The 17,043-nt window shown below is 36.9% G+C and overlaps 1 protein-coding gene across 8 annotated transcripts in view; it reads right to left on the minus strand.

Annotated features, from left to right (window-relative positions):
• Nucleotides 1-17,043, minus strand: part of TTLL7 (tubulin tyrosine ligase like 7) — a 196,314-nt gene that overhangs the window by 25,754 nt on the left and 153,517 nt on the right. For all 8 annotated transcript variants that reach the window (XR_015726274.1, XR_015726275.1, XM_087866046.1 and 5 more), the window contains 2 exons: nt 16,295-16,375; nt 2,133-2,293 (listed from right to left, as the gene is read on the minus strand). Coding sequence is in view for 6 of the 8 variants with exons in the window: in XM_087866046.1 (XP_087722172.1) it covers nt 2,133-2,293; nt 16,295-16,375 (242 nt within the window). In the remaining 2 variants the exon portion in view is untranslated. The remainder of the gene's footprint in view (nt 1-2,132; nt 2,294-16,294; nt 16,376-17,043) is intronic.

A 17,043-nucleotide genomic window follows, 5' to 3' on the forward strand; every position in this document is an offset into this window, starting at 1 on the left:
TTCACCACAGCCAAGTGGGATTTATTCCTGGGCTGCAAGGGTGGTTCAACATCCACAAATCAATCAATGTGATATACTACATTAGTAAAAGAAAGGACAAGAACCTTATGATCCTCTCAATAGATGCAGAAAAAGCATTTGACAAAATACAGCACTCTTTCTTGATTAAAACTCTCCACAGTGTAGGGATAGAGGGAACATACCTCAATCATAAAAGCCATATATGAAAAGCCCACAGTGAATATCATTCTCAATGGGGAAAATAGAGAACCATTCCCCAAAGGTCAGGAACACAACGTATGTCTACTTTCACCACTGTTGTTCAACATAGTGTTAGAAGTCCTAGCTTCAGCAATCAGACAACAAAAAAAAAATAAAAGGCATCCAAATGGGCAAAGAAGTCAAACTCTCACTCTTCACAGATGACATGATACTCTATGTGGAAAACCCAAAAGACTCCAACCCCAAAATTGCTAGAACTCACACAAGAATTCAGCAAAGTCGCAGGATATCAAATCAATGCACAGAAATCAGTTGCATTCCTACACACTAACAATGAGCTAGAAGAAAGAGAAATTAAGGAATTGATCCCATTTACAATTGCACCAAACACCATAAGATACCCAGAAATAAACCTAACCAAAGAGGTCAACGATCTGTACTCCGAAAGCTATAGAACACTTATGGAAGAAATTGAGCAACCTTTATAACCTTGACCACAGCAACTTCTTACTAGACACAGCTCCAAAGGCAAGGGAAACAAAAGCAAAAATGAACTATTGGGACTTCATCAAGATAAAAACCTTTTGCACAGCAAAGGAAACAGCCAACAAAACCAAAAGACAACTGAGAGAATGGGAGAAGATATGTGTAAATGTCTTATCAGATAAAGGGCTAGTATCCAAAATCTATAAGGAACTCATCAAACTCAACACCCAAAGAACAAATAATCTAGTCAATAAATGGGCAGAAGACATGAACAGACATTTCTCCAAAGATGTCAGACATATAGATGGCCAACAGACACATGAAGAAATGCTCAATATCACTTGGCATCAGAGAAGTACAGATCAAAACTACAATGAGATGCCACCTCACACCAGTCAGAATGGCTAAAATGAACAAGTCAGGAAACAAAAAATGTTAGTGAGGATGTGGAGAAAGGGGAACCCTTTTATACTGCTGGCAGGAATGCAAGCTGGTACAGCTGCTCTGAAAAACAGTATGGTGGTTTCTCAAAAAATTAAAAATAGAGCTACCCTACAATCCAGCAATTGCACTACTAGAGATTTGCCCAAAAGATACAAAAGTAGCGATCCGAAAGGGCACCTGCACCCCAATGTTTATAGCAGCAATGTCCACAATAGCCAAACTATGGAAAGAGCCCAGATGTCCATCAAATGATGAAACAGATGCTTGGACAAAGGAATTGTATATATATTGTGTATATATATACACACACAAACACACATACATGCACACACAATGGAATATTACGCAGCCATAAAAAATGGAAATCTTGCCATTTGCAATGACATGGATGGAACTAGAGGGTATTATGCTAAGCAGAATAAGTCAATCAGAGAAAGACAATTATCATATGATTTCACTCACATGTGGAATTTAAGAAACAAAACAGAGGATCATAGGGAAAGGGAGGGAAAAATAGAATAAGATGAAATCAGAGAGGGAGACAAACCATAAGAGACTCTTCAGTATAGGAAACAAACAGGGTTGCTGGAGGGGATGCCGTAACTGAGTGATGGAAATTAAGGAGGGTACTTGATATAATGAGTACTGTGCGTTACATGCAACTGATGAATCACTGAACTCTACCTCTGAAAATAATAATACATTATATGTTAATTAATTGAATTTAAATAAAATTAAATTAAATGAAAGAGTACCTCTTTCCACTAAATTCAAATTAGGTGTTGTGTTCATATTCATTAGCTCATCTGAATCAGCTTAACTGCTATAAATTATAGCCAAATACAGAAGAACTATATGCAGTAAAAAAATCCATATTTTAACAGATCATTATAGAAATTCAACCATTTTACTGGGCTTCCTATATAACTAAATAGTAAAATGTTAAAAGTAACAATAATAAAAGCTAACTTAGAACTTACCCTGAATCACAGAAACAGTTCCACAGTCCTTGGCCATGACTCCAGAGTAAGCGATTAAAAACCCGGTTGAAAATCCGATATAAACTTACTTCCTCAACATCAGGTACCTTCCAGATACGTGGAAGAATTGTACGAATACTTGTTTTTACTATGTCCAAAACCTAGTGGAGAAACCGAAGTTATTTCAAAATCTAAGTGTATAAGTGTGTCTAAAATTCAAAGATGAATATATATAATTAAAAGATAAATACATACACACACCTATACACACTCATTCGCTGAACAACAACACAGAGTAAAAATCCCAGAAATAGGGCCATGCATTTATGAAACTCTAGTGTATGACATAGGTGGCAAGCCAGATCATTGGAGTAAGAAGAGATTAAGTTTAAAATTTAAATTAAAGTTAAATCTAAATTAAATCAATAAATGGAGACTGAAAAATAGTAAGTTTTATTAAGAAAAGAAATTGAATCCTCACTCACTCAATTAACAAAAATCAACTCTAGGGGAATTAGGGCCTTAAGCTTAAAAAATAAACCATTAAATACCTCAGTGAAAAGTATTAGAGAATATCTTTTAGTCCTTAGGTTAAAAAAAAGATTACTTTAAAAAAGGTATGGACCATAAAATATTAATAGATTGATTATATTAAAATTAAGAACTTCTGGACACCAAAAGATACCTTAAGGAAAAGAAAAGATCAAGTTACAAACTGGGAAAATATATTTAAAACATATACCTCGAACAAATGATTAATAACAAAATACATAATGAATGCCTAACAAATGATTAACTCAAATATTAACAACTTAGGGGGGAAAACAGACAAAAATACATGAACTGGAATTTCACAAAAGAGGAAATAAATTTGCCCAACATATAAAAGAAATAAATATTAAAACTATAATAAGGTATCACTTCATGACCATTTAACTGACGAAAATTAAAAGTCTGACAATACTAAGTGCTGGAGAGCTAAGGTTCTGCAGGGTCTCTTAGACATTATTGGTGGGAGTACCAACTGGTTGCAGTCACTCAAAAATAGCTTGGCATTATCTCTTAAAGCTAAAAATTCATATACCCTATAACCCAGCAATATTATTCCTAAGAGAAACTCTCTCAGGGGTTAAAAACAAGAGTCATGTACAAGAATGTTCTAACCGCTGTTCACCATTGCAAACACCTGGGAACAACCCTTGTCCTTCAATGGGAGAGTGAAAAATAAACCGGTACACTCAGTCCCTTGAACTACTACACGGTAATCAAAACGAATGAAACAGGACAATGCACAAAACACAGAGCATCCTAGCAATCTAATAGTAAATTTTTAAAAATGCAAACCTGAGGTTATATATAGCATGAAACCCTCTTAATAGACATAAAAACAACTACATTTAAAATACATATGGGGATAAACACAGACATAATAAGAATTTATAAAGAAAGAAAGGAACTAGTGAATCCTGAATTTAAGAAAATGGCTACCTGAGACCTGGGGAGGATGTCCAGGGGGATGGAGGAGAGTCATTTGCTTAGGTAATAATAGGGCATTGCCAGGAACACAGCTTTTGTTTTCGACATTGGGGGTCACAAATGGTAAAATTAACTTAAAAACACTAAATAAAAGCCGGCCAACGACTTAGCAATAATGAGAGAGTATCATGAAATAAGGACTATGATTAATCTAATTCTGAACAACTGATATCCTAGAGGTTCTAAAATAAAATTTAGTGGCGGCTGGGTGGCTCAGCCGTTAAGCGTCTGCCTTCAGCTCAGGTCATGATCTCAGGGTCCTGGGATTGAGCCCCGCATCAGGCTCCCTGCTCAGCAGGAAGCCTGCGTCTCCCTCTCACACTCTCCTTGCTTGCGTTCCCTCTCTCACTGTCTCTCTCTGTCAAATAAATAAATAAAAAAATCTTTAAAAAAATTAAAAAATAATAATAAAAAAATTGTAAACCAAAAAGTGACTTTGTCCAATTCACATGTATTTAAATATTTATGCAATGCAGGTATTTCCAATGAAAACTCTTTAAAAAAAAAAGTAAGCACCAACAAATATAGTTATTCATATTTCAGTTCACCAAAGTCGATTTTTACTTTTTTTTTTTTTAGTTTTTTTTTTCTTAAGTAATCTCTACATCCAATGTGGGCCTCGAACTCACAACACTGAGAGTTGCATGCTCTACCAACTAAGCCAGCCAGGCACCCTAGGTTTTTGCTTCTTATTTTATGTATCTAATTGAAGGAACTGCCCATAAATGAGTGAGTGAGTCGTGAGGAGAGAAAGAAGCGTGGAAAATAAAGGCTGACAGAAGAAAGATTTCTCTCAATTGGCACAAATGTATAGAGAATTGGAAGCAGATAAAAGAATTTAATTTGTCTCTCTTTAAAACAGCCATATTTTTAGGGGCACCTGGGTGGCTCAGTTGGTTAAGCAACTGCCTTCAGCTCAGGTCATGATCCCAGGGTCCTGGGATAGAGCCCCACGTGGGGCTCCCTGCTCAGCAAGGAGCCTGCTTCTCCTTCTTCCCCTCCCCCCTGCTTGTGCTCTCTATCTCTCTCTCTCTCAAATAAATAAATAAACTCTTAAAAAAAATAAAACAGCCATATTTTAAAAAGTGATACTAGTTATTTCTGATAAGGCAAATGTAAAATAAACATCTGTTTAAAATCAACTCAGTAAAAAATTTTCAAAGTATCATTTTATTTAGAGAAGAATGTCAACTCCAGCTTCTCACATGAGGAATGGTGTGAGCAGCCTCAGGCCTTCCCTTCCTGTTCCCACTTCCTTCACCATGAAGTGGGAACAGTACTGCAATCCCCACGGTGGGTCAGGGGCATGTCAGATGAGGGGGCGGAGAATAAGGAGAGAGAATGCAATGTGTAATAAACTTGCTTGGGAAAAAAATGTCCTGGAAGGCTTGTTACTACAGATAACAAATGCTTAATAGTAAGAAGGATTTTTTTAACTTTAGTATGAATTATTTACAATAATACTGATGTCTATTAGGCATGAATGTGTACCTTTTATTTTTTACAATTTTCATTTAATCTATTAGTTTAACTCTATATTGTTTTAATGTAGAAAGCAGTACTCATGACAGTACTCATGACAGATGTGGTAGAAGAATCCACACTAGCAGTAAATGATACATTTAAGTCATTTCTCTTCTCAATTTTCCTTTCTACTTTCTATGTAATAACAGGCCAAAAGCCTAATAATGAAGGAAAAAATGTACAAAGTAGCCATGTTAACATTAACTTCATATTCTATTATTTTTTAAAGATTTATAATTTATTTTGAGAGAGGAGAAGGGTAGAAGGAGAAAGAGAAAAGCTGACTCCCTCCTGAGTGCAGAGCCTCACGCAGGGCTCCATCTCATGACCCTGGGATCATGACCTGAGCCACAATCAAGAGTCCACTGCTCAAATGACTGAGCAACACAGGCGCCCCTTTCATATTCTATTATTAAATAATTATTCAACTTTACAGCATTTAAGATTATTTCTTTTTGAATACATTTTATGGTAGAATGCATACGATGCATAAGAACCAAAGAGAAGGGCAACATTGCTTATTGGAGACTCTCTTGGCCACTACTCTGTACATGTTTTATTCTTAGTTTAGTGGGAATTTTAAAACCATGATGGTCTAATATTCTAGTCCACACATGACAAAGAGAACTTCTGAAAGCGGCCAGGGAGTTAGGGGTGCAGAATACTTCTGCTCTACTCCTGATGTTTCCTCCAACATGGAGAGATGAATAAAATATTCTAGGCCTCTTGCAACACAAACATCTCTGCCTGAGTGACTTCTGAGAATCATGAGACTAGCATGGTCTAGGCAACCCAGTAACTTGCCCCTTCTTTTCCTGAGCAGCTCACAGGGAACATACATTTTCCTTTGCTTCTCTTTGCGTTCAATTTTGAAGGAAACAAGCTCCCTGGTCCTGGGGAAAGGAATGGGTTAGAGAGACCTATAATTTGGAGGGCATGAGGGCATGCAAACCAAGGGTACAAGAACCTGACTCCCTCATCTCCCCTACGAGCATTCACATACACTCCTTCCTCTGCTTGGGACAGTCTTCCCCGATCTATTCACCTGGCGAACCTATACAGGGAGACCTTTACCTGCCACTGACCTATGATCTCTTCATCCCCCATTTTTCCCTATTAATAATTAGCTTGCTTTATTTTAATTTCCTGTTTAATTAACATAGACTGTTATTCACATAAAGAGAGGCATTATGCCCATCTTGGTAAAAAACTTATAATGTCCCCAAGGGTCAGCAGGTGTTCATCTTAGTGAAACTGTTCCTTGCAGCAAAGTGAAACCTATGCAGACAAGGTAAAAATCAGAGCTAACACTTATTGAGGGCTTTCTATGGACCTCACTGTGGACCAGGGACTGTCCTAAACACTTTTACATAGAGCAATTCATTTAGTCCTCAGAACAAAAACATAAGGTAGATACAAATTGGTCCACAGTTCCTTTTCAAAAGATCTTGAGGCTAGATTCCATAATCATACACATTACTATTTCTGCAGGAAAATATGTGAATATGCAAACCAAGAGACAAGACAAAACTAACACGTAACTTCCTGTCAGGTCACTGTCACCAAATGAATTCAGGTAAGTTAGGTTGTGCTGCCTAATGATTATGAAAATTTTTTGGTTTTGAGGACATTTTTGGATCTCATTTTATGGATGAGAAAGCTAAGGCATGGGGCAGGTTAGTAACTTCGCCAAGATTACAAGCCGGTAAATGGACAGCTATGCAGACAGATCACTGCTGCTCAGTACTACCAACACCGCCTCACAATTACTTCCATCTACCCCGGCGTCAACAACAAACCCTAGAAAACAATCAAATTGTCACTTCTTGGATTCAGATTCTCCTCTAGTCAAGTAATACCTGGGAAAATGGATGCAGTCACTGTGTACAGACAAAAAAAACTGCCCAGGCACCCCCTCCATCAGGGCCAGGGCAAAGGGTCTTATCTGCTTAGAAGGCTATACAGATGGGGAGACACTGACTGCACCTTTAGCAAAGCACCCACTGAATAATTTTAGTAAGGCCGAGAGCAGACCGGCAAGAAATCAGACCAGAAAGAGGTAAATTAATGCTAGTTCATTTGTAATGCTATTTTGGATATCTGGGTGCTTTGGGGTTAGAACAAAATGGATGGAAGATGACTAATTTGTGAAACATAAAAACAAATGGTCAGCAAGGTGCCCTTTGTGTTTATCTGTGGACTCAAGTGAGGCTAAGTTATAGAATACAGGTGTCCGTTTCCTGACACTGTGACTTTTAAAAGCACCCTGATCCAACATTAAGCTCTCCAAGAGGAAAAAATAAATGGGAGGTTGAGTCAATGAAAACATTAATAAAATGAAAAGATTTATCTTTTCCATGTGAAATAGAGCACATTTGAAGGCATAAAGTACACAAAGTCATATTTTGCAAGAACATACAGATGTTGAATGACAAACTGCTCCGTATGGCTGAACATTTGGTTCTAAATTAAAATAATGGCATGAGGTGAGGGAGGTTTAGAAATAACATTAACATCACTACATGCTGTACTAATGGTGCATGCAGCAGCCATGGCTACAGGGTAAAGGCATTTTTGCTGATGCAAAGCGAACAGCTCTGTAAGAGCGTCTCTGTCAGCCCAAATGAGAAAGAGACGGAAAATAATAACAACAAAACGCATGCAGAAGCAGCTACAGTAGGTATTAAAAAGCAATTGCTATTGAGAGAAGAAACACTTGATCAACAAGGATCTCTTAGAACCCCCAAATAAATGCAAATACAGTATAAGCTTAATATCACTATGTATTTCTCTTCATCCTCCAATCTTAGTTTATGCCTAGATATCATATCAGAGAATAAGCTTTTCAGCAAATATGGCATTCTTCACAGTCTACCAACACTGCAATATTTTCATACTTCACATATATTCCTCATAAATTATATAAAGCAGCTGCATTCTTGGCAGAAAGCTAAATTATGCAAGTGTGGAGTTACCACAACATGATATTAAATAAGATTATCTGTTTCCATGTTCACCTGGTGAGGATTCTTTTCAGTATTTAATTCCCTCATCCTTGACCTTTAAAGTTTACATACATTAAGGAAAATTCGAAATGAGGCACATGAAAGAGTTTGTGTGTGTGGGTTCTAATCTTAGAGTTTTATAACATTTTAATGAGCAACCAGCAAAAGCTTTGCTCCTGGAACAGAAAAAGGGAGATACATATTTCAACAATGGTCTATAAATGGAGTTAAGAGATTTCAATGAGATTTAGGCATTCCGCACCTAGAATAGTGCTTGGTACATGGTAGTCCACCAATTAATATTGTTGAACGCATGTTAGAATGAACAAGTAACTGAATGAATGAACAACTCCCAAAATCTCCAATGTGCTTAGCATAGTTCTTGTACAAAATGGCAACCACTAAATGTTTGTCAAGTTAAATCGTATCACACACAGCCTTTGTGGCATGCCATTTGATTCACCCTACTTTCAAGAGTGCAGTTAACTGACAGCCTCCCCATTCAGGATCCACTGCAACATTCAAGCTTATGCTCTCCTCCACTCCCAACCAAAGGATTGAGCATGGACAGGATACCAGAGAGGGGTTACTTCCACCTCACATGATCCCTCTGTTCTGGCTCCCCATCAGCCCTACGAAGCTCTCTCAGAACTTCACTAGTCTGAGATTCTTCCTCCCCAACCCTCCTGCCCTCCATTCACCGCTGACCCAAATTGCAGTCTGAAGGCTCTTCCTATCTACTTGAACTCTCTCTCTCATATTTCTTGGGTGTTTCCTCTTATAAATCTCTTTCACTTCTAATTCTATCTTATGTCTGCTCCCCAGGAGACTGAACTGACACAGCCTTTCAATGATGACTATCATCCCAGCCAAAAGAAGGACAGATCTGATTAATCCACATCTAAATGTAAATTAGTTAAGTCCCTGGCCTTCTAAATGGGTAACTTTTTATAATATCTAATTCTACATACTACAGCTGAGCCACATTCTAGGTTTCTTTTTGTTCTCTTGGATGCAGTTTTTGGCTTTATAATAACCAACAGCACAGGTTTCAAACAGTCAAATAAATGGCTAATACATTACAACCCAACAGACAATTTTTTATACCTCATTTCTACATATTCTACATAAAATAATTCTACATATGAAGAATTCTTAGTACAGTAGCCTCCCCTTCCCTGTGGATTCACTTTCTACGGTTTTGGTTACCCGAGGTCAACCACCGTCCAGAAGTAGACGATCCTCCTTCGGACCTACTGTCAGAAGATCAACAGTCACCTAACGCCGTAACATTCACTTCACTTCATCTCAGCATGTGGCCATTTAATCATCTCACATCATCACAAGAAGAAGGGTGAGTACAGTACAATATGATATTTTGAGAGAGGGAGAGACCACATTTTCATAACTTTTATTACCATATATTATTAGAATTGTTCTATTTCATTATTTAGCTATTGTTGCTAATCTCTTACTGTGCCTAATTTATAAATTCAACTTTACCTATCCTTAGTAGGAAAGAAATCAGCCTGCATTTCATACCTTCCAGGGCCAGAGCACCCTCCCATATGATGTGCTACTTCTTCACAAGAACCCTCTAATACTTAATGTTACAAATCTCAAAGTTCTAAGAAGTTACCTGCCCCAAGTAAAAGGCAGAGGCAGTAGTGAACCTAAATCCATGTGACTACAAGTCTAGTACCTCTTTCTGCTATTCAATATTAACATACAAACATACATAGCTTTTAAAAAAAATTTTCAATGCCCTTTTCACGTCATTATTATATTGCTCTCATGTTGCAAGAAAAAAATATTGCAGCCATTCTCTGATCCCACTTTACCCCTGATTTCTTCTGAAATAAACAAGATTGGGAAGAGGTAGAGAAGAAATATATGTATCTATATATAATATATAGAAATCAGACAAACATATTTAACTTAGTCTCAAAGATTATTTTCACAATGTATCTCTATACTTATCCTATCTGGGCTAAATTTTAAGTATTTCACTTAATTCATTCTAATCATACTGATTAAATGAACAAAATGTAAGAAAAAAAAAAGTCCCAATTAAAAACTCTTTGCTTATGTCAGAGCTCAAGACTTCTATTACTGGCTGACCTGATGATTTGCATTCATGATGTGTGTATTTGTTATGCTTCTTTTTGTGAGCATGGGTGAAAGAACCTATAAACTTGGCAGGGTTAATTTTACAAAAAGGAAAAGTTTTCCAGAAATTCATTTCCTTATTATTCAAATAATTACTCATGGGTGAGAGCTCTTCAATGACCCTTGCTTAAGTGAGGGGAGGAATGCCATCACACAATGAACGCTGCTGAAAGCTGCCTCTGTTTCTTTTCTTAGGAGCATCCCACCTTCTACCATCTGAGAAATTAGAGTCTGCTTTGGAAAAGGGTCTTAAAGAACAAAATGGTTGAGGAAAGAAAAGGAAACTCAGTGATCATAACCACAGCAAGAAAATTGCCACATATACGTTGCAAGTGTGTAAATTCTGGGCTTTCCCTTTCTCATCATAGCCCAGCCTACCATTCCTGAGCCACCTTTCAGGGCCTCTGTGAAAGTGGGCAACGCGGCAAGATAAACTTGCCCTAGTTAAGAGCACCCCTTACTGATTAGAGAATCAAAATTCAAGCTACAAATTTTTCTGCCAAAAATAGAACTATTAAATTACCTATCTAGAAGTTTTACTATAATTGCTTGGGTAATCTAAACTATGGGACTTTAACAAGATTTCTATTGAAGATAGGATGTCTTACTACCTTTTACAAGGACAAATAATATACAGTACTTTTGGTTTATGCCAAAATGGAAGAAGCAACAAAAGGGCTCAAAGAAAAGGTATATAAGTTGCACTAAACACCAAGCCCCCTCACACTGGTGCTTCCACTCCTATAACCTAACAGTGTAGGATAAACATGGCGATGTAGAGGAAAGGATTACACAAGCATAACTCACTCCAAATATTCTTAGAGTAAATCAGTAGAGGAGAAATAGAGACTGGCAAAAGTACTTGCAAGTAAATTTATAAGCAATTGTTGAATTTTACCCAAAATTTATAAACCAAATTGAGCATAACAATCCTAAAACATTTCTTCCAATTCACAAATATTACTATGCACGTATATCATCTGAACATCCCGTACAATGTTTATCAGACCTTCTCAAACCACATGTAAAAAAACAGAATGACAGTGCTTAATTTGTTGTCAAACATACATCACTAGCGAAGAAAAACAGAAGCAGAAAGAAGCTAGCCTGCCATTGACAGAGTTCATAAAAGAGTACAGAATTGAATCAACTTAATAAACGTTTATAGAAATCCTCCAACAGGTGACTACAAAATAAGACAAGCCTCTGGCTTTTAGAGAAGTGGGAAAAAATTAGTACAAAAACCTTTCAAGGCAGATTGTAAGTACAACTGAGTACAAAGTGCCATGAGGTCAGAACAAGGAAAGTTAGCATCTGATTGGATGGCAGGGGGGGGAGTGTTGGAGTCCAGACAGGCTTCACCGGAATGCCTGTGCCTCCCTGTCATTCTGCCATTTTTAAAAAGATTACTTTAACTTAAAAAAATAGAGAGAGAAATATACAAAAAGAAGAAGAAAAACAACACCAAGTGTCACCATTTTCATTCCCCTGGCTCAGTAAGTCTACCTACCCTCTAGAAAAACATCATCTTAACAACTTGGTACTGAGTTTGTAAAAAAATTTTTTAAATTTTTTTAAATAGTACATACACATAAGTCATTTTAATTTTTAATTTTTTAATAAAATAGTATTTTAATAAGTAGTAATAAAATAGCTTTTTAATAAAATAGTACAAATAAGTCATTTAAAATTGGACAATACATATTATTGTACAAGATGACATGTTTAATTTACTATCTTGATATAATTTCTGGCTGGTATATAGAATGGAAACAGTTGACAGAGGCATTGCTTCTTCAAGATGTCCATGGCAATGATGACCTTACTGGACACTCTTGCAAACCCTCTAATGAAATTTTCCAGCGTGACAATAAATGAGAAAGTTCTTACCTAAGAACATATTTAGAAGGCTACCCCTGGTCCGCTTAGCACCACACTGTCAACTACAGTAGCCACTAGAGACATTTGGCTATTTAAATTTAAATTAATCAAAACTAAAAGTTTAGTTCCTCAGTCACACCAGCCACATTTCAAATGCTCACTCAATGCCCACATGTGTCTAGCGACCACTGTGTTGGACATCACAAATAAAGAATATTGCCATCTTTGCGGAGAGTTCTATCAGACAACATTCGTAGTCAATCAACCTCTTTATTTCAGCTGGCTAGAGAATGGAAGTTAGTCACAAACACTACATGGGTGACTAATGGAGAAGGAAAATAAAGGTCACCCCAATCTGGAAGGCTCCCTCTGTACTAAGGTGACCCAGACATAGTTGGCACTTATCACTCTGAACCCAGAATGCCTCTGGACATTTGAAAAGGAACACCTGAGAGCTGATGGCCTCATGGCCTCCTGGTGATGGCTTACTGATTGTATCCCTCACTCACGATTAGTAAAGTTTGGCTAATTTTACTAACGTATGTTTGTATCATATGTTGTAAGTCATAATCCTGTGCTACCTCTCAGGTTAAGATCTATGATTCCAGCATAATATTCAAGTTAATGCAACTGAATAGTGTAGAGGCACTATAGTTCATCTGACCATAAATCTATTGATAAGACATTTAGGCTGCTTCCAATGTTTTGCTTTCACAAATACCACAGCAGTGAATGCTCATGTATGTCAATCTTTCATACACTCAGAAAATCATTCTGTAGGACAGAATGCTGTAAGTAGTTTTGCAGAGTCATAAGTTTATGAACATTTGTAATCTTAATAGATACTGCAAATTACCGTTCTAAAGAGTTATACCAATGTATTCTCCCTCTAATAGTATAGCAAAGGCTCTTTTATCCATACTATTTCCATCACTGATATTATCTGTCTTATTAATTTTTGCTAATATGATGGTTTTTACTTGTTTTTCCTTCATCATTAGTGAGGCCAAGGATCTATTTACATGCTAATTGGCTATTCGAAGATCCATAAATTGTCTTTTCATGGCCTTTTTATGTACTTTGCCATTTTATTTATTAATATTTATAGGAGAATTTGTCTTTTGCTAGTTGATTTGTAGGTGGTTTTGGTTTGCTGGTGTTACTGCTGGTGTTTTATGTGCTGCAAATATCTATCTTCCTCAATATCCCTCCCCCCATTCTCCTCACAGCTTCTGCTTTTTAATTTGTTTTAAAGTTTTCACTTAATCAAATCTGTCAATATTTTAAGTCTTCTGGGTTTGAGGTCTTTCTTAAGAAGTGGTTCCCCCTTTCTAAGATTACAAACATATCTTTTCTTCTAAACTTTTAATATTTTCTTTTTTTACATATAAAGCTATAATCTATCTGGAATTTATTTTTGCATATGGTGAGAGATAAGGCTCCAACTTAATTTTCTTATAAATAGGGAACCAATTGCTTTAGTATCATTTGCGGGTAAAATTATCTTTTCTCCACTGCTTTAAAATGTCACATTTATCATGTATTAATGTCCTATAAATACTTTAATCTGCTTCTGGACTATTTCATTTTAATTAGCAATTTACCTATAGTCTTCCATCTTCTAGATTACAAAACGTACACGGACTTGAGGAAATCTAGGTTCCAATTCTAATAAGAAGTCCTTATTTTAATCAATCAAGGCCACAGTCAGTGACTTGGCAAAGATGTATTCAGGGCTTATAATGTGTTTTCAGTCTATCTCTGTACCAGCTTTGCTGTACCCTCCTCGACGGCAGTCCGGTATCCGGCACATGACAGAACACCAATAATTATTTGTGGAATGTGTTAATGCAAAATTGTGAGTTCAGTTCACTCAGATGAAAGTATATAATTTAAAAGTCATCATTTGATCAGTGTCAACTTTCAGCTTATTAGCAATAAATCTTAGAAGAGGAAATGATAGCTTGCATTCCTGAAGGAACACAACTTCATTAAAGCTACTAAAATAGTATGCCTCCCCCAAAATGATGTTGCAATGCACGTGAGGGGCTGCTCAGGCTTGCTGGCCACTCCCCTCTCCGACTGTCCGAGGTAACTATCACACACCTTTTACTGTCTCCTCCAGTCCCTAAAAGCCCCTCCCCATCAGAAGAAAACCTTTACATCTTCCCTCCATGATGCCAGACTCTGCCTTCCCTCCTATTAGAACAAATGCTCCTGGTTAGGACAAACCTTCCCAGCTTACTTACACAAGGATTTTCTATCACCTCTTTTTCCTGTGCCTTTCCTGTCTTCTAGATCATTTTCACCATTACACAAACAACTGCAAATATCTTCATCTTTAAAAAACAAAACAAAACCTTGTCATTAACCCACGTTGCTCTCCAGCTACCATATTTTCCCTTTCCTCTCTACACAAAACTCCTTGAAAAAGTGCCTGTGCTAGCTGTGTTTTTTCCTCTGTGCCTTTCATCCCTTGAAATTAACTCCACTCAAGTTTTACTCCCTACCACTCCCCTGAATTGTTATGATCAGGTAACTACTAACTTCCACATTCCCAAAAATAGCGGTCAGGTCTTCCTGCTCATCAGTCAGCCCCTATCAGCCACATCCGACTCAGCTGATCACTCTGCCCTTAAAATAATTTCCTATCTTGGCTTCAGGGACACCCAGTTCTCATGGTTTTTCATGCCTCACTGGCTGCTCCTTCTCAGTTCCTCTTAAATTAACCGCATTCCCCAACACACACACACACACACACACACACACACACACACACACACACACACACCCTCTCTCTGGTTTCTATATGTAGAAGTGGCTCAGGGCTCCATTCTTGAAACTCTTCTCTTTTCTGACCACACTCACTCTGGAGGTAATCTCATCCAGTCCCGCCAGTTTAAATATCCTGGTTGACTCTTAAATTTTGTATCTTCACACACAACCTTAGCTCTGAACTCAAAAACTCATATATTCAACTACATACTCAATACCTTCAATTAGATGTCTAATCAATATATCAGCATGTCCAAAACCAAAATCAAAGTAAAACGAAACAACAGCAATAACAGCAGGAAACCCCTGCTCTTCCCCAGCATCCGCCCATTCAGTTACCACTCTAGCTAAGCAACCATTAGCTCTTGCGTCCATCACTCTAAAAACCTGCTAGTTGGTCTCTACTTCTATTCTGCTACATTCCCTCTCTCCCAGTTCTATTCTCTAAGCTCTCATGATCCTTTTAAATTATAAACCAGACTATATAACTCCTGCTTAAAATTTTCCAGCGACTTCTCATCACTTGGAATAAAACCCACAGTGTCTATACAACTTTGAAGCTGTGATCTGGCCACTGCCCACATATCCCACTTCAGTGCTCACTACCACTTCACTCTTGACTGGCACAGACCAACTATCCCATATGAAAGGGAATGAGATGAGGTGCACACATCAAGCTGACTTGTACGTCAGGGTATCTGCACAGCACTATTTCATTTAGGTCTCTGCTCTAAGGTTACCTTCTTGCTATTTTTCACCCTCATTTATTTTTCTTCATGGTACTTAAAACTACCCTACATTCTATTACATATTTCTTATTACCAAACACCTTAACTAAAATATAAGCTCTATGAGATGACGGGGCTTTTCTTTTTTCTTTTTTTTTTTTTTTAAGATTTTATTTATTATTTGACAGAGAGAGAGACAGCCAGCGAGAGAGGGAACACAAGCAGGGGGAGTGGGAGAGAAAGAAGCAGGCTCATAGCAGAAGAGCCTGATGTGGGGCTCGATCCCAGAACTCCGGGATCACGCCCTGAGCTGAAGGCAGACGCTTAATGACTGAGCCACCCAGGCACCCCAATGGGGCTTTTCTTAAATTCATTTTTTTATCCTCAGAACCTAGAACAGTACCTGAACAGAGTAGTTGTGTAATAAATATTTGGTGAAGAAACGAGTAAACAAATGAACATGAACATAGTTTGATTATGAATATGGTTTAATGACCTTAATACATAACCCCAAAGGGCAAACCTATTTTTTGGCATTACTCACTTTCCGTTGTTTTACAGAGTCCAATTTTATGAGCCAATATGAAGCCACTTTTGTTTTATGATACTTCCAGTTATCAATGATCTGTTTTGGGGGAGAAACATTAAGAAATTTAATCTAAAATTTTCCTCAAAAGTAACAAAGAGTAAATGAATGGGTTGAAACCAATTTTATTAATTAATTTGTGAAACAGAAACACTGTAATATTACTTGCAAAGAATGTCTACTTTCATAAAGACGTGTGCAAAAATTTCTAAGTTAAAGTAAAGAAACCATCAGAATCCAAAGTTTTCTCTTCTTGCTATAAAAAGCACACAGTCTCTAATAAATTCAAGTCAAATGTCTTCAGGTACATAGGATTTGGGAAGAAGCCCAAAACACAGACTTTCCATTTTAATTCCAAGGCTATATTTACCACATCACCCTACATAGTAACAGAATATTGAACAATACATTAGAAGACATAATTAGGATTCTATTATCCCTTTGTTTTGTTTTTATTGGGTTTTTATTGGTACAAATCTGCAAAATTTCTGAATATATATTCTAGTAATATATACTGTAGCAAACAAATTAAAATACCTGCTGCATATAGTAAACATATAGTAAACAACCTAATGTCTTATATAATTATCCATTATATTTAATTAATTATATAAGCCAATATATATTCTTTATAAAACAATCACATCAGCCACAAATATTAGTTCTACTCTCTGATTATCTAATTTTTCTTCTACCTGATTCAAAAG

The sequence above is a fragment of the Ursus americanus genome, chromosome 12 (genome assembly GCF_024610735.1).
Source record: "Ursus americanus isolate L20-20 chromosome 12, mUrsAme1.1.p, whole genome shotgun sequence".
Classification (NCBI taxonomy): Eukaryota; Metazoa; Chordata; class Mammalia; order Carnivora; family Ursidae; genus Ursus; species Ursus americanus.